Below are 18,502 nucleotides of genomic sequence, written 5' to 3'. Positions count from 1 at the left end.
GAGGGAGAGAAAAAAATCCCAAGCGTAGAGCCCACCACAGGGCTCGATCCCACAAACCATGAGATCATGACCTAAGCCAAAATCAAGATTCAGACACTTAACCAACTGAGCCACCCATGTGCCCCCTTTTATTTCTGTCTTTTTGATGACGGCCAATGTAACAAGCATGACATGATCTCTTTGTAGTTTTAATTTGCATTTCCCTAACGACTAGTGATGTTGAACATCTTTTCACGTGCATTTGGTCTAATTTTAAGACCAAAATTATTCAAGCAAGAAGTCAGTAACTGAATGCTGATAAGCTATAAAATTAGTCAAATTATATATTATTCTTTAATAAGATTCAATGTGCATCAAAATAATTGTTTCAGGGGCTCATGGGTGGCTCAGTCAGTTGAGCGACCAACTTCAGCTCAGATCATGATCTCATGGTTTCTGAGTTCGAGCCCCGTGTCGGGCTCTGTGCTGACAGCTCAGAGCCTGGAGCCTGCTTCTGATTCTGTGTCTCCCTCTCTCTCTGCCCCTCCCCCACTCATGCTCTGTCTGTCTCAGAAATAAACATTAAAAAAATTTTTAAAAATAAATAAATAATAATTGTTTCAGTTGGCAACAAAAGAAACATTCCATGAAAATTCAATTCTACATACCCAACAGAATAGTTTATTTTTGCAATGGGGACCTTCATTTATTCAAAATATCTTAAGGGGTGCCTAGGTGGCTCAGTTGATTAAGCTTCCACTCTTGGTTTAGTCTCAGGTCATGATCTCATGGTTCATGAGACCAAGCCCCGCACTGGACTCAGGCTTAGCCTAGGCACTGACAGCACAGAGCCTGCTTGGGATTCTCTCCCCCCGCCCCTGCCCCTCCCCAGCTCATGTCTGCACACGTTCTCTCTCTCTCAAAATAAATAAGCAAACATTTTTTAAAAATATTTTCCTTAAACACTGAAGTGCCAGGCACTGTGCTAAGTAGCAAATATACAATGGCAGGCAAGCTGGCATACCACTGCAATACAAGAGAGCTGAATAAGTTCAAAATTACACTTTATGGGGAAAACCAATGTGACAGAAACACAAAGCATGAAGAGCCACACAATCTGGGAAAAAGAATAAAAGGATAAAATTATACAGGAAACAAGAATACATTAAGGGTTTGAAGCAAAGACTAACATGATTCTAGATGTTTTTTGAAAGGACATTAAAGGGCAGTGCAGAGACTTAGTTGGGGGGCTGGGGAGGTTAGACCAGAAACCAAAAAGAACACTAGAAAAAAATCTGATGAGAGACAACATAAGCCCACATAAAACAATGTTTATGGGATTAGAGAAAGGTAAATTTATTTTTAAATTTAGGTAGTAGAATCAACCAGACTTGTGTAATTACTTGCTGTGGGAGGCAAAGGGAACACAGAGGTCAAGGATGACGAGGTAGCCAGCTATCTCACTGGAGTACCAGGAAGTTTGAGAAGAATCAAGGTAATTTTGCACATGTTACTTGTGAGGCCATGACATCCAAGTACAGATATCCAATAGGAAATTAGGTATATGGGTCTGGAGTTCAATTCTATTTTTTTTTTTTTAATTTTTTTTTTTTTTTACGTTTTATTTATTTTTGAGACAGAGAGAGACAGAGCATGAACGGGGGAGGGGCATAGAGAGAGGGAGACACAGAATCGGAAGCAGGCTCCAGGCTCTGAGCCATCAGCCCAGAGCCCGATGCGGGGCTTGAACTCACGGACCGCGAGATCATGACCTGAGCTGAAGTCGGTCGCTTAACCGACTGAGCCACCCAGGCGCCCCTGGAGTTCAATTTTAAAAAATCAGGATTGGAATACAGACTTATCAGTTATGAACAGACTGATAGCATATAAAATCTTTGAGTGGATGAGGTCAGTCAGAGAGTATATGAAATGAAAAGAAGGCATAGTTGAGAGAGAACGTCAGCTAGAGAGGGGCAGAGAGGGTGAGAGAGCATCCCAAGCAGGCTCCACGCTGTCAGCACCAAGGCCTAGTTCGAGCCCGAGCCTGAACCCAAGCCCACCAAGGGGCTCGATCTCATGAACCTCAAGATCATAACCTGAGCCAAAAGCAAGAGCCGAAAGCTTAACCAACTGAACCACCCAGGTGCCCCTTGGAATTAGACTTTAAAGTCTCAATCATTTGTTTTTTTATTTTTTTATTTTTATTTTTACATTTATTTTTGAGAAACAGAGTGAGACAAAGCGTGAGCAGGGGAGGGGCAGAGAGAGAAGAAGACACAGAATCTGTAGCAGGCTCCAGGCTCTGAGCAAGCGGTCACCACAGAACCTGATGCGGGGCTCAAACCCACAAACTGTGAGATCATGACCTGAGCTGAAGTCCGACGCTCAACCAACTGAGCCACCCAGGTGCTCTGAACTCTCAATCATTTGTGCATGTAATAAAAAATAACTCTTAAATTCTTAATATAATTCTCAAAACCTACACTTAAAAAAATAGGAGATCACAAAGTAAATGTTTATCATGCACCACTTATGTGCCAGTCAGCTTTTCCTGCCACAGTAACTTTTTAAAATAGATGCCAATTACTAAGATAAGGCAAGAGAGAGCTTAAATAACCTGTGCCAGGTCACAAAGACAGGACAGGTACAATCCAAAGGAAGTTGTAACCCAGAATGCCACAGTGATTCTGTCTAACCTTACTGTATAAGAAAATCTACTATTAAGCTTAAAAAATTATTTTTTGCAATAATCAAAATTTCACTTCATAAAACTTTAGGGTGAGAAGACAACCCAACGTTTTTATATTAAAGATAAGGAAATTGAGGTCCTTGGAGATAAACAAGTTTAACCAAAATATAATACAGTACTTAAATTCAGAAAGACCTTGAACATGAAATGCAAATCAAAACCATGATAAAATACCACCTCACACCTGTCAGAATGGCTAAAATTAACAACACAGGGGATACCTGGGCGGCTCAGTCAGTTATGTGACCAATTCTTGATTTTGGCACTCAGGTCATGATGTCAGTTCATGAGTTCAGGCCCCACGTGAGGCTCTGTGTTGACATCGCAGAGCTTGCCTGAGATCCTCTGTCTCCCTCTCTCTCTCTGCACCTCCCCTGCTTACTCGCTCACTCTCTAAACTAAATAAACATTTAAAAAGAAAAAAAACAAACACAAGACACAACAGGTGTTGGCAAGGATGTGAAGAAAGGGGAACCCTCTTGCACTGTTGGTGCAAACTTGCACAGTTGGGAATGCAAACTGGTGCAGCTACTCTGGAGATCAGTATGGAGGTTCCTCATAAGGTTAAAAATAGAACTACCCTGCAATCCAGCAAGTGTACTACTAGGTATTTACCCACAGGATACAAAAATATTGATTCAAAGCGGTACATGCACTCCGATGTTTATAGCAGCATTACCAGCAATAGCCAAACTATGGAAAGAGCCCAAGGGTCCATCAACTGCTAAACAGATGAAGAAGCTGTGATGTATGTATACACAGACACACACACACACAGACACACACAATGGAATATTGCTCAGCCATCAAAAAGAATGAAATCTTGCCATTTGTAACAAGATGGATGGAGCTGGAGTATATTAAGATAAGAAAACTAAGTCAGTCAGAGAAAGACAAATACCATATGAATTCACTCATGTGGAATTTAAGAAACAAAACAGATGAATATATGGGGGGTAGAGAGAGAAAGAGAGAAAGAGAGAAGGAGGGAGGGAAACAAACCATAAGAGACTCTTTCTTAAATTTTTTTTAAGTCTATTTATTCGGGGGGTGGGGAGGGGGGGAGGCATGGCAGGCAGAAAGAGAGAGAATTCCAAGCAGGCTCCACACTGTCAGTGCAGAACCCCACATGGGGCTCAAACCCACTAAACGTGACACCATGGTGTGAGCCGAAATCAAGAGTCAGACAGTTAATAAACTGAGTCACCCAGGAGACTCTTAAAGATAGAGAACAAACTGAGGGTTGATGGAGGGAGGTGGGTGAGGGATGGACCAGATGGGTGATGGTTATCAGGAGGACACTTGTTATGATGAGCACTGGGTGTTGTAGTGAATTCTATTCCTGAAACGAATATTGCACTGTATGTTAGTTAAGTAGAACTTAAACAAACAGTGAAACAGAAAAAATAAACTCATTTGTATTTAAAATAAAATAAATGATCCTGAAGAGTCAAAGCAAACTTGAGAAAGAAAAACAAAGCTGAAGGTATCACAATCCCAGATTTCAAGATATACTACAAAGCTGTAAGGTACTGGTACAAAAATAGACACATAGATAAATGCAAAAGAATAGAGCATCCAGAAGGAAGCCCACACTTAAATGGTCAATTTACGACAAAAGAGAGGTGCCTGGGTTGCTCAGTCAGTTGAGTGTCCAACTCTTGGTCTCAGCTCAGGTCTTGATCTCAAGGTCATGAGTTCAAGCCCCACACTGGGCTCCATGCTGAGTACATACATACTTAAAAATATGTATATAGATATATGACAAAAGAGTCAAAAATATACAATAGGGAACAGATAATGTCTTCAATAAATAGTGTTGGGAATATAGGACAGCTAAATGCAAAAGAATGAAAGTGGATGACTTTCTTACCCTATACACAAAAATAAACTCAAAATGGATTAAGACCTAAAGGTGAGATCTAAAACCATAAAAGTCCTAGAAGAAAACATAGGCAACAATCTCTCTGACACTGGTCTTATCATCATTTTTCTATATATGCTTCCTGAGGCAAAAAAACAAGAGCAAAACTAAAATACTGGGAATACCCTAAAATAAAAACCTTTTGCACAGCAAAGGAAACCATCAAAAAAACAAGACAACCCACTGAATAGAAGACATTTATAAATGATTCACCCAGTAAGAGACTTACTTTCTGAAATATATAAAGACCTTACACAACACAAAAAGAACAAATAATCTGGTTAAAAAATGAGAAGACATGAACACTTTTCCAAAGAAGACATAAAGGTGACTAACAGACAGATGAAAAGATGCTCAACATCACTAATACACAGGGAAATGCAAATCAAAACCTTACACCTGTCAGAATAACTACAATCAAAATAAACACAATAAACAAGTGTTGGTGAACATGTGGGGAAAAAGGAACGCTCATGAACTGTTTGTGGGAATGTAAATTGGTGTAACCACTGTATAAATCAGTATGGAGATTACCCCCAAAATTAAAACTAAATATAACATATGATCCAGTAATTTCATTACTGGTTATTTAACAAACAAAACAAAAATACCAATTTGAAAAGATATATCACCCCTAAACTTATTTCAGTATTATTTACAATAACAAGATACGGAAGCAACCCAGTGTCCATCAATGTATAAAGAAGATACGGTTATATATATATATGGAATGGAATATTATTCAGTCATAAAAAATAAGATCTTGTGGGGCACCTGGGTGGCTCAGAGGGTTAAGCTCCGGACTTTAGCTCAGGTCACAATCTCACAGTTTGTGGGTTCAAGCCCCACATCGGGCTCTGCTGACAGCTCAGAACCTGGAACCTGCTTCAGATTCTATTTCTCCCTCCCTTTCTGCCCCTCCCCCACTCACACTCTGTCTCTCTCTCTCTCTCTCAAAAATATATAAACGTTAAAAAAAATTTAAAAACAAATAAATAAATAAGATCTTGCCATTTGCAACATGGATGGACCTAGAGAGTATTGTGCTAAGTGAAATAAGTCAGAGAAAAATACCATATGATTTCACTTACATGTGAATCTAAAAAACAAAACAAACAAACAGAAGAAAAAAAGACTCTTAAACACAGCAAATAAACTGGTGGTTGCCAGAGGTGAGATGGATGAGGGTGGTGGGTAAAATAGATAAAAATCCAAATTTCCAGTCAAAAGCAAGTCACAAAGATGAAAAATACAGTATGGGGAATAGTCAGTAATACTACAATAATGTCATATGGTGACTATACTTATCATGGTGAGTAATGTACAAAATTGTTGAATCAATATATTGCATACCTGAAATTAATAGAACACTATGTTATTTATACTTCAATAAAAAATTTCTAAATATTTTCATAACAAACCATAATCAAATACTTAGTATAGTTGCAATATATTAACTTCTGCCCAATTGTAATAGGGTAACCAATAATTAAAATGGTCATTCACCAAATTACATTTTGTATCCTCTAAGCATCCCTTTGATTTTTTAAATAAAAGTCCACCATTTTTATTCAATTAACACATTTCCCTCTCACACAGACACAAATTCCATGCAAGTTTTTCAATTAATTTTTAGTTATATTATATATATATTTACTGCTATGATTCTGTAAATTATAAGGGAATATAATTTAAAATGGGCAGATGGTTCTCAGGATGTATTATATTTCATTTGTAGACAGTACAGTCATATGTAAGGTTCCAGAAAGGAAACAGTTACTGGGATTCTAAAGAAATCTTTTTTTCTGACAAGACAAAGCTCCTTCACAACAGCATGCTAATAATACTTTAAAATCAATTTAATACACCTAATGACATACCTAAGGAACTCCTGGTCTGTTGACTATTTGGTGGTATGTTTTCTTTGGCCATGGAAATTAATATTTTACTGTTTTCAGAAAGCTTCTCTGATGCCTTTCCCTGAAAGAGACACAATATTTACAAAAGTATGGGAAAATCCACAAAATACACAATGTATCCCAATACTCTTATTAAATGACTTGAAAAACTATACATCACGAAGAAATTTAAGTGTGAGATTTGAGGAATTAACCAAAAGTATTAACACTGTGATAAATTCTAATTAAATCTTAGAATTCATTTATCAACTAATAGTCACTGAGTTCCTGCTACATAGTGTCCCAGGTACTGGAAACATGAATGAAAAAAACATATGAGAATCTCAGCCATCATGGAGCTCAAACTATTCAGGGGACTAACAACAGACATAATAAATCATCAGACTATGTAATATACAAAGAGTAACTGGTAAAGGTTAAGGAAAAATAAAAATAGAGCATGGTATGAAGAGCCATAATGATGCAAGAGGAACTAAAAGACTTCAATGAGCATGATATTTGAACTAAGACTTAAAGATCATGATTTATGTACTATTTAATATTAAAAATTATAATAATGCTGTATTTAAAGCTATATAATAACCATTTTCAAACACTGTAAGGTAGTCCTAAGTGGACAGTGGTTAAAAACCATAGACTTTGGAGCAGGACATATGGTGATGGCAATTCTGAATCTATCACTATGTATAGCTGGACGAATTACTTAACCCCTTTGGGTTTCACCTTCTCCACATTTATTTTGTAAAACAAAAATATTCCACCTACTTAATAGGGGTATTATGATTAAGTGAGATAATAACATGTAAAGTCCTTGACACAACTCCTTGACCACAGCAGCTCTTATGGAAAGAAGGCAAACTAGTATGGTGGTTACGAGAACAGGCCTACAGTCAGGATGTAAGGAATCAAAGCCTACTTCTACCAACTCTATAACCTTAGTCTCATTACTTAACTTTCCCATGCCTTAGTTTACTTTTAGAAAATGACCATAACAACAGTATTTATCTCACAGATTCATGTGAATCATAAATTTAACTTCTTAAGACCAAGCCTCATTCCTGAAAGGAAAAAAACCTGTAACTAAGAATACTCTATCCAGCAAGGCTATCATTCAGAATGGAAGGAAAGATAAAGAGTTTTCCAGACAAGCAAAATTTAAAGGAATTCACTACCACTAAACCAGCCTGATAAGAAATGTTAAAGTGGAAAGGAAAGACCACAGCAGGAAAAGTAAGAAAGGGGAGCACCTGGGTGAATGTGTCAGTTGAGTGTCTGACTCTTGATTTGGGTTCAGGTCATGATCCCAGAGTCGTGGTATCAAGCCCAACTTCAGGGTCCATGCTAAGCATGCACCCTGATTGAGATTCTCTCTCTTCCCCTCGGTCCCTCCCCACACTTGCATGTGCTCAAATTAAAATTTAAAAGGGGTGCATGGGTGGCTCAGTCAGTTAAGCCTCTGACATCTGCTCAGGTCATGATCACACAGTTCGTTTAGATCCTGCTTCAGACCCTCTGTCCCTCTCCATCTGCCCCTCCCAGGCTCGTACTCTCTCTCTCAAAACTAAACAAACATTAGAAATAAATAAATAAAATATATAAATAAATAAACATTCAAAGAAAAATTTAAGGGGTGCCTGGGTGGCTCAGTCAGTTAAGCATCCAACCCTTGATCTCGGCTCAGGTCATGAGCTCCAGGTTTATGAGACTGAGCCCCTCATGGGGCTTGGGATTCTCTCTCTCTGCCCCTCTCCCACTGGCACAGGCACACTCTCTTTCTCAAAATAAATAAATAAGCTTAAAAAAATTAAAAAGGAAAGTAGGAAAGGAAAACATTTCACAGGTACATAAACATAGTAAGACAGAATAAATCCTTATAAAACCAATATGGAGGTTAAAATACAAAAGCAGTAAAATCAAATATATCCATAAAACTCAGTCATGGAATTCACAAAACAGAAGAATATAAAGTATGACACCATATACCTAAAACATGGGGGAGGGGGAAGTAAAAATTTAGTGTTTTTATAATGGGTCCAAACTTAAGTGACCATTAACTTCATATAGACTGCTATATATGCAAGATATATATACACCTAATGGTAATCACACATCAAAACCAGTAATAGATATACAGGAAATAAAGAGAAAGGAATCCAAACATATCACAAGAAAACAGCTGTCAAATCACAAAAGAAGAGAGCAAGAAAAGAAAGGAACAAAGAACTATAAAAATAACCATAACACAAGTAACAAAATGGCAACAAGTACATACCTATCAATAATTACTTTGAATGTAAATGTACTAAACATTCTAATTCAAAAGACACAGGTGACCAAATGGATAAAAAAGCACACAACATATGCTGACTACAAGAGACTCATTTCAGACCTAAAGACCCATGCAGATTGAAAGTGAAGGGACTGAACATTTATCATGCAAATAGAAGTGAAAAAGAAAGATGGAGTAATGATACTTATATGGGACAAAACAGTCTTTGAAAAACAAAGACTGTAACAAGAGACAAAGAAGGACACTACATAATCATAAAGGGAATAATTCAACAGAAGGTATAACAATTGTAAATATTTCTGTACCCAACATAGGAGGACCCAAATACATAAAGCAGTTATTAACAAAATTATAGTATTATTAGTAGTATTGACAGTAATACTACTAATAGTAGGGGACTTTAACATGAACTTACAACAATAGGTAGATCACCCAGACAGAAAATCAACAAGAAAACAGTGGCTTCATAGGACACATTTAAACAGATGGATCAACAGATATATTCAGAACGTTCCATCCTAAAATAGCAGAATACACATTCATTTCAAGTGCACAGCGAACATTCTCCAGAATAGATCACATATTAGGCAACAAAATAAGACAACAAATTCAAAAAGACTGAGGTCATATCACCCATCTTTTCCAACCACAATGCTTTGAAACTAGAAATCAACCACAAGAAAAAAATCTGGAAAGAACACAAATACATGGAGGTTAAATAACATGCTACTAAACAATGAATGGGTCAGCCAAGAAATCAATGACAAAATCAAAAAGTACATGGAGACAAATGAAAATGAAAACACAACGGACCAAAATCTTTGGGATGCAGCAAAAGCTATTCTAAAAAGAAAGGATTTTAAGCAATACACAGCTACCTCAAGAAGCAAGAACAATCTCAAAAGAACAACTTAACCTTATATCTAAAGGAGACAGAAAAAGAACAAACAAAACCCAAACCAGTAGAAGAAGGAAATAATAAAGATCAGAGCAGAAATAAACAAAATAGAAACTAAAAAAAACCACACCAACAAACAAAACAAACAACAGAACAGATCAATGAGACCAGGAACTGGTGGCTCTTCGTAAAAATCAACAAAACATGGTATAAACCTTTAGCCAGACTCACCAAAAAAAAAAAAAAAAAAAAAAAGGCTCAAATAAACAAAATCAGAAATGAAATAGATAACACCACAGAAATACAGAAGATTATAAGAAAATATGAAAAGTTATATGCCTACAAATTGGACAACCTAGAAGAAATGGATAAATTCCCAGAAACATATAGTGTTCCCAATCTGAATCAGGAAGACAGAGAAAATCTACACAGATCAATGAAATTGAATCAGTAATCAAAAAACTGCCACTAAACAAAAGTCCAGGACCAGACAGCTTCACAGGTGAATTCTACCATTTTAAAGAAGAGTTAATACCTACTCTTCTTAAACTACTCTAAAAAATAGAAGAGGGAGAAAAGCTTCCAAATTCATTCTGTGAGGCCAGTATTACCCTGATGTCAAAGTCAAAGACCATACAAAAAAAAAAAAAAAAAAAAGGAACTACCAGCCCCTATCTCTGATGAACATAGATACAAATAACCTTAACAAAATATTAACATACGAAATCCCAACAATACACTAAAAAAAAAATCATTCACCAAGATCACGTGAGCTTTATTCCTGGGATGCAAGGGTGGTTCAACATTCACCAATCAACACAATAATCAACAACAGAAAGGTTAAAACCTATTATTTCAATACATGCAGAAAAAGCATTTGACAAAGTATAACATCCATTCATGCTAAAAACTCTCACCAAAGTAGGTTTAGAGGGAACATACCTCAACATAACGAAGGCCGTATGTGAAAAACCCATAGCTAAAGTCATTAACAGGAAAAATTTGAGAGCTTTTCCCCTAATATCAAGACCAAAACATGATGTCCATTCTCACCACTTTTATTCAACATAATACTGGAAGTCCTAGCCACAGCAATCAGATAAGTAAAAGAAATCAAAAGCATCCAAATTGGTAAGGAAGTAAAACTATTTGCAGATGACATGATACTCTATATAGAAAACCCTAAAGACTCCACCAAAAAACTACTAAAACTGATAAATGAATTCTGTAAGGTTGCAGGATTAAAAAAAAAAAACCCAATATACAGAAGTATGTTGCATCCCTATACACTAATAATGAAGCAAAACTCAAGAAAACAGTCCCCTTTACAAAAGCGACACAAAAATAACAAAATACCCAGGAATAAACTTAACCAAGGAGGTGAAAGACCTGTACTCTAAAAACTATAAAATACTGATGAAAGAAATTAAGGACAACAAAAAAATGGGAAAATATTCCACACTCACTGATTGGAAGAATATTGTTAAAATGTCCATACAACCCAAAGCAATCTACAGATTTAATGCAATTTCTATCAAAACAGCAACAGTATTTTTCACAGAAATAGAACAAATAATCCTGAAATTTGCATGGAACCACAAGAGACCCAAAGCAGCCAAAGTAATCTTCAAAAAGAAGAAAACTAGAAATACCACAATCCCAGATTTCAACATATACTACAAAGCTGTAGCATCAAAACAGTATGGTAGTGGTACAAAAATAAACACACAGATCAACAGAACAGAATAGAGCCCAGAAATAAACTCACGCATATACAGTCAATTAACCTGCAACAGTAGCAACAAGAATATACAATGGGAAAAAGACAAACTCTTCAACAGATGGTGTTAGGAAAACCGGTCGGTAACCTGTAGAAGAATGAAACTGGATGGTCTTCTTATACCACACACAAAAATAAACTCAAAATGGATTAAGACCTAAATGTGAGGCCTGAAACCATAAAACCCCTAGAAGAAAACACAGGCAATAAGCTCACTGACACTGACATTAGCATCATTTTTCTAGATATGTGTCCTTTAGCAAGGGAAACAAAAGCAAAATTTAACTAATGAAACAACACCAAAATAATGAGCTTCTGCACAGTAAAGGAAACCATCAATGAAACAAAAAGACCACCCACCAAATGGGAGAAGGTAATTGCAAACGATACATCCTAGAAGAGGTTAATATCCAAAATATAAAAAGAACTTCTACCACACCACCAAAAAAGAAAAAAAAAAAAATTCAATTTAAAAATGGGTAAAGGACTAGATACACATTTTTCCAAAGACATACAGATGGCCAACAGACACACAAAAAGATGCTCAGTATCACTAATCATCAGGGAAATGCAAATCAAAACCACGGTGAGATAACACCTTACACCTATCAGAATGGCTACAATCAAAAATAGAAGAAATAAGCGTTGGTGAGACTGGAGAAAAGGGAACCCTCATGTTCTGTTGGTGGAAATGCAAACTGGTACAGCCACTGAAAATAGCATGGAGGTTCCTATATTTCCACTACTGGGTATTTACCCAAAGAAAATGAAAACATTAATTCAAAAGGATATATGCACCCCTGTACTTACTGCAGCATTATTTACAATAGCAAGATATGGAAGCAACCTAAGCATCTATCTGTAGATGAACAGATAAAGATATATACACACATACAAATATACATACATATATACACACAATGGCGTATAAATGGTGTATGTATCAGCCATAAAAAAGAATGAACTGTCACCATTTGCAACAACATAGATGAATCTAGAGGGTATTATACCAAGTGAAATAAGTCAAAGAAAGACAAATACCATAGGATTTCACTCATATGTGGAATTTAAGAAACAAAACAAATAAAGAAGAGAAACAAAAAAACAGATTCTTAAATATAGAGAACTGGTGGTTGCCAGAGGGGAAATGGGTGGGGGTGAAGAACATTAAGAGTACACCTAGAGTGATGAGCACAGAGTGATGTACAGAACTGTTAAATCACTATATTGTACACCAGAAACTAATATAAAACTGTATTTTAATTATACTAGAATTTTTAAAATCAAGAGAATAAAATACAATAAAACTAAGCCTCTTCTACACATAGCATACAATAAATGTTAGCTATGTAAGTAACATTCCCCGATAATTAAAGTGTCAATGTTATTTATCATCTCAACCAGATGCCCATACCTTTGCCCAAGATAAATGCTAAACCAGATGAGACAAGGGGTAACAGGTAACCCAGGACTGTCTTGGGCATACCAATATATATGGTTACTATGATTTCAGTGCACTATATGATAGATTAATCTATATCCTGTATCTTATTAGTACACTGAACTCACAAAAGAAGGTGGCACATCTGTCCAGATGAGTGCTACGGAAGAGTTTAAAATAGTATCTAGCACAGTCTCAGTATTTACTGAGTGGATCAACCATTATTTCACCAAAACTAGGAAAACTTTAAGAAAGCTTTTTCAAGTACTATTTTCAAGAACACTCAAAAAAATTTCTAATTTGAAAAGCAAAGATATCAAAATAAACTATTATAATAAATTCACTTCTCAATTAAAAAAAGAAATTTAATGGGGCGCCTGGGTGGCTCAGTCAGTTAAGCCGCCGACTTCGGCTCAGGTCATGATCTCACGGTCCGTGAGTTCAAGCCCCGCGTCGGGCTCTGCGCTGACAGCTCAGAGCCTGGAGCTATTTCAGATTCTGTGTCTCCCTCTCTCTGACCCTCCCCCATTCATGCTCTGTCTCTCTCTGTCTCAAAAATAAATAAACGTTAAAAAAAAAAAATTTTTTTTTTAAAAAGAAATTTAAGATCCTGATTTACTTAAAAGATACTTTTCATGTAGAATATGAAAACTTGTTTTTATAATATCCTGAAAGTTCCCTGTACTAAAAGTAGTCTCCTTATTTTATGAAGCACAGCAATTATCAATTAAAACCCTAATAAGAGAAAACAAACTGTGAGATACAAAACACCACAACAGAAAAGAAAAACTGCATTCAAAATCAATGCAATCTTGTCCAGAGTCAGGCTCTCAGACTCAGAATGACAGGACCCAAACTAAAGTATGAAACAGAAGATTCTCACTCATAAAAGAGAATTTTTAACATTTACACAAGACTAATCTTCAGAGACAATTTTAATGAAACATCTTGTAAGAAAACTAAGTTTACCTTCATTTCCATGTAAGGTGGATCACTTTCCAATTCTGCTTTGTCTTTGGCCAGTTTGGCTTTTCGCTCTTCAATAAATTCATCCAAATTATCAGCCATTTTGAAGATACTAAAAAAACAAACCGAAAAAAAACTTACATGAACACAGCCATACCACAATATTTTTAGGCTAATTAACAACATGGAGGCTTAACCCACATTTAATATTCAATTTCACTTACCAAATTCAGTAATCCAAATAAGCTTGACCAAAACATGTCTGCCTGCTTCTCTCCCAAACCCACCCCAAAAACCAATGACATATATCAGAAAATTCTGAATACACACAACCACCATCATTTCTCTCTCACACACACATACACTGATCCAGGAGTCAAAGCACCTTTTTTCAGCTTTTTTAAAACTATTCACAGGTAATTTCAAGTTAAGAAAAAACTTACAAATAAGAACAGCACGAAGAACACCCAACCTTTTTTTTTTATTTTTTAATTTACATCCAAGTTCATTAGCATATGGTATAATCATGATTTCAGGAATAGATTCCAGTGATCCATCCCCTAAGTATAACACCCAGTGTTCATCACAACAAATGACTTCCTTAATGCCCCTTACCCATTTAACCAATCCCCCTGCCACAACCCTCCAGCAACCCTGTTTGTTCTCTGTATTCAAGAGTCTCTTAAGTTGTGTTCCCCTTCCTTGTTTTTATATTATTTTTGCTTCCCTTCCCTTATGTTTATGTTTTGTATCAAAGTCCTCATATGAGTGAAGTCATGATACTTGTCTTTCTCCAATTTCACTTAGCATAATACCCTCTAGTTCCATCCACAGAGTTGCAAAAGGCAAGATTTCATTCTTTTTGATTGCCACATAATACTCCATTGTATATATACACCACTTCCTCTTTATCCATTCATCCATCAACGGACATTTGGGCTCTTTCCATACTTTGCTATTGTCAACAGCTCTGCTATAAACATTGGGACACATGTACCCCTTCAAAACAGCATACCTGTAGCCCTTGGATAAATACCTAGTAGCGCAATCGCTAGGTCATAGGGTAGTTCTAGTTTTAATTTTTTGAGGAACCTCCATACATTTTCCAGAGTGGCTCACCAGTTTGCATTCCCACCAACAATGCAAAAGAGATCCTTTTTCTCCACATCCTCGCCAACATCTGTTGTTGCCTGAGTTGTTAATGTTAGCCATTCTGACAGGCCTGAGGTGGTATCTCATTGTGGTTTTGATTTGTATTTCCCTCAGGATGAGTGATATTGAGCATTTTTTCATGTGTCAGTTGGCCATCTGGATGTCTTCTTTAGAGAAGTGTCTATTTATGTCTTTTGCCCATTTCTTCACTGGATTATTTGTTTTTTGGGTGTTGAGTTTGAGAAGTTCTTCATAGATTTTGCATACTAACCCTTTACCTGACATGTCACTTGCAAATATCTTCTCCCATCCTATCAGTTGCCTTTTTGTTTTGCTGATTGTTTCCTGCACTGTGCAGAAGCTTTTTATTTTGATGAGGTCCCAATAGTTCATTTTTGCTTGTTTCCCTTGCGTCCGGAAACGTGTCAAGTAAGAAGTTGCTGCAACCAAGGTCAAAGAGGTTTTTGCCTGCTTTCTCCTTGAAGATTTTGATGGCTTCCTGTCTTAAGTTTAGGTCTTTCATTCATTTTAAGTTTATTTTGCGTATGGTGTAAGAAAGCGGACCAGGTTCACTCTTCTGCATGTTTTCCCAGCACCATTTGAAGAGACTGTCTTTATTCCATTGGATATTCTTTCCTGCTTTGTCAAAGATTAGTTGGCCACACGTCTGGGGGTCTATTTCTGGGTTCTTTATTCTGTTCCATTGATCTAAGTGTTTTTGTGCCAGTACCCACTGTCTTGATTACAGCTTTGTAATACAGCTTGAAGTCTGGGATTGTGATGCCTCCAGCTTTGATCTTTTTCAGGATTGATTCGGCTATTCAGTATCTTTTCTGGTTCCATGTATTTTAGGATTGTTTGTTCTAGCTCTGTGAAGAAGGATGGTGTTATTTTGATAGGTACTGCAATGAATATGTAGATTGCTTGGGTAGTAGCAACATTTTAACAATATTTGTTCTTCCTATCCAGGAGAATAGGATATTTTTCCACTTTTTTGTGTCTTCTTCAATTTCTTTCATAACCTTTCTATAGTTTTCAGTGTATCAACTTTTCACCTCTTCGGTTAGATTTATTCCTATATATTTTATGGGTTTTGGTGCAATTGTAAGTGAGATCATTCCTTGATTTCTCTCTATTGCATCATTATTGGTGTATAGGAATACAACCAATTTCTGTGCGTTGATTTTATATCCTGCAACTTAGCTGAATTCATGGATCACTTCTAGCAGTTTTTTGGTGGAATCTTTTGGGTTTTCCATATATAGTATCATGTCAACTGGGAATAGTGAAAGTTTGACCTCCTCCTGGCTGATTTGGATGCCTCTTATTTCTTTGTATTGTCTGATTGCTGAGACTAAGACTTCCAATACTATGTTGAATAACAATGGTGAGAGTGGACATCCCTGTCGTGTTCCTGACCTTAGGGGGAAAGCTGTTTTTGCCCATCGAATGATATTAGCAGTGGGTCTTTCATACATGGCTTTTACGATCTTGAGATATGATCCTTCTATCCCTACTTTCCTGAGGCTTTTTATCAAGCAAGGATGCTGTATTTTGTCAAATGCTTTCTCTGCATCTACTGAGAGGATCACGTGGTTCTTATCCTTTCTTTTATTGATGTGATGTATCACATTGATTGTTTTGTGAATATAGAACCAGCCCTGTATCCAAGGTATAAATCCCACTTGGTCATGATGAATAACTCTTTTAACATATTGTTGGATCCAGCTGGCTAGTATCTTGTTGACGATTTTTGCATCCATGTTCATCAAGGAAGTTGGTCTGTAGTTCTCCTTTTTAGTGGGGTCTTTGTCTGGTTTTGGAATCAAGGTAATGCTGGCCTTGTAGAATGAGTTTGAAAGTTTTCCTTCCATACTTATTTTTTGGAACAGATTCAAAAGAATAGGTGTTAACTCTTCTTCAAATGTTAAATGTTTAAATCTTTCCCTGGAAAGCCATCCAGCTCCGGACTCGTTTTTTGGGAGATTTTTGATTACTAATTCGATTTCTTTACCAGTTATAGGTCTGTTCAAATTGTCTATTTCTTCTTGTTTCAATTTTGGTACTTTATATGTTTCTAGGAATTTGTCCATTTCTCCAGACTGCCCAATTTATTGGTGTATAACTGCACATAATATTCTCTTATTATTGTTTGTAGTTCTACAGTGTTGGTTGTGATCTCTCCTTTCATTCATGGTTTTATTTATTTGAGTTCTTTCCTTTTTCTTTTTGATCAAACTGGCTACGGGTTTGTCAATTTTGTTAATTATTTCAAAGAACGAGCTCCTGGTTTCAATGATCTGTTCTACTAGGGCTTTTTGGTTTTGATAGCATTGATTTCTGCTCTAATCTTTATTATTTCCTGTCTTCTACTGGTTTGGGGTTTTATTTGCTGTTTTTTCCAGCTCTTTAAGGTGTAAGGTTAGGTTGTGTATCTGAGACCTTTCTTCCTTCTTTAGGAAGGCCTCGATTGCTATATACTTCCCTCTTATGACTGCCTTTGCTGGATCCCAGAGATTTTGGGCTGTGGTGTTATCATTTTCATTGGCTGCCATGTACCTTTTAATTTCCTCTTTATCTTCTTGATTAGCCCATTCATTCTTTGGTAGGATGTTCTTTAGTCTCCAAGGATTCAGTCTTTCCAATTTTTTTCTTGTGGTTGATTTCGAATTTCATAGTATTGTGGTCTAAAAATACGCATGGTATGATCTTGATCTTTTTGTACTTACTTAGGGCTGATTTGTGTCCCAGTATGTGATCTATTCTTGAGATGTTCCATGTGCACTCGAGAACAATGTGTATTCTGCTGCTTTAGGATGAAAAGTTCTCAATGTATCTGTTAAGTCCATCTTGTCCAGTGTGTCATTCAAAGCCATTGTTTCCTTGTTGATTTTCTACTTACATGATCTGTCCGTTGCTGTAAGTGGGATATTGAAGTCCCCTACTATTATGGTATTATTATCAATGAGTTTCTGTATGTTTGTGATTAACTGATTTATATATTTAGGTGCTACTACATTTAGAGCATAAATATTTACAACTGTTAGATGTTCTTGGTGAATAGACCCCTTAATTATGATATAATGCCCTTCTTCATCTCTTGTTAGTCTTTATTTTAAAATCTAGATTGTCTGATATAAGTGTGGCTACTCTGGCTTTCTTTTGGCAGCCATCAGCATGATAGATGTTTCTCCATCCCTGTTCTTTCACCCTGCAGGTGTCTTTAAATCTAAAATGGGTCTGAGCAGCATATACATGAATCTTGTTTTCTTATCTGTTACCCTATATCTTTTGATTGGAGCACTGAGTCCAGACATTTAGAGTACTGAAAGATGTGAATTTATTGCCATTATGTTGCCTGTAGAGTTGGGAGTTTCTGGTGGTGTTCTCCGGTCCTTTCTAGT

General features: G+C 36.5%; 1 protein-coding gene across 11 annotated transcripts in view; it reads right to left on the bottom strand.

The window, feature by feature from the left end:
• CSPP1 (centrosome and spindle pole associated protein 1) overlaps positions 1–18,502 on the bottom strand; it is a 155,585-nt gene that overhangs the window by 131,007 nt on the left and 6,076 nt on the right. For 10 of the 11 annotated variants that reach the window (XR_006198311.1, XM_042923746.1, XM_042923750.1 and 7 more), the window contains 2 exons: positions 13,950–14,058; positions 6,533–6,632 (listed from right to left, as the gene is read on the bottom strand). Coding sequence is in view for 10 of the 11 variants with exons in the window: in XM_042923746.1 (XP_042779680.1) it covers positions 6,533–6,632; positions 13,950–14,048 (199 nt within the window). In the remaining variant the exon portion in view is untranslated. Of the gene's footprint in view, positions 1–6,532; positions 6,633–13,949; positions 14,072–18,502 lie in introns of those variants that run through there. The other variant, XM_042923747.1, reaches the window with a different exon arrangement.

This window comes from Panthera leo, chromosome F2 (assembly GCF_018350215.1).
Source record: "Panthera leo isolate Ple1 chromosome F2, P.leo_Ple1_pat1.1, whole genome shotgun sequence".
NCBI lineage: Eukaryota > Metazoa > Chordata > Mammalia > Carnivora > Felidae > Panthera > Panthera leo.
This window is presented reverse-complemented; position numbering and strand designations above follow the sequence as displayed.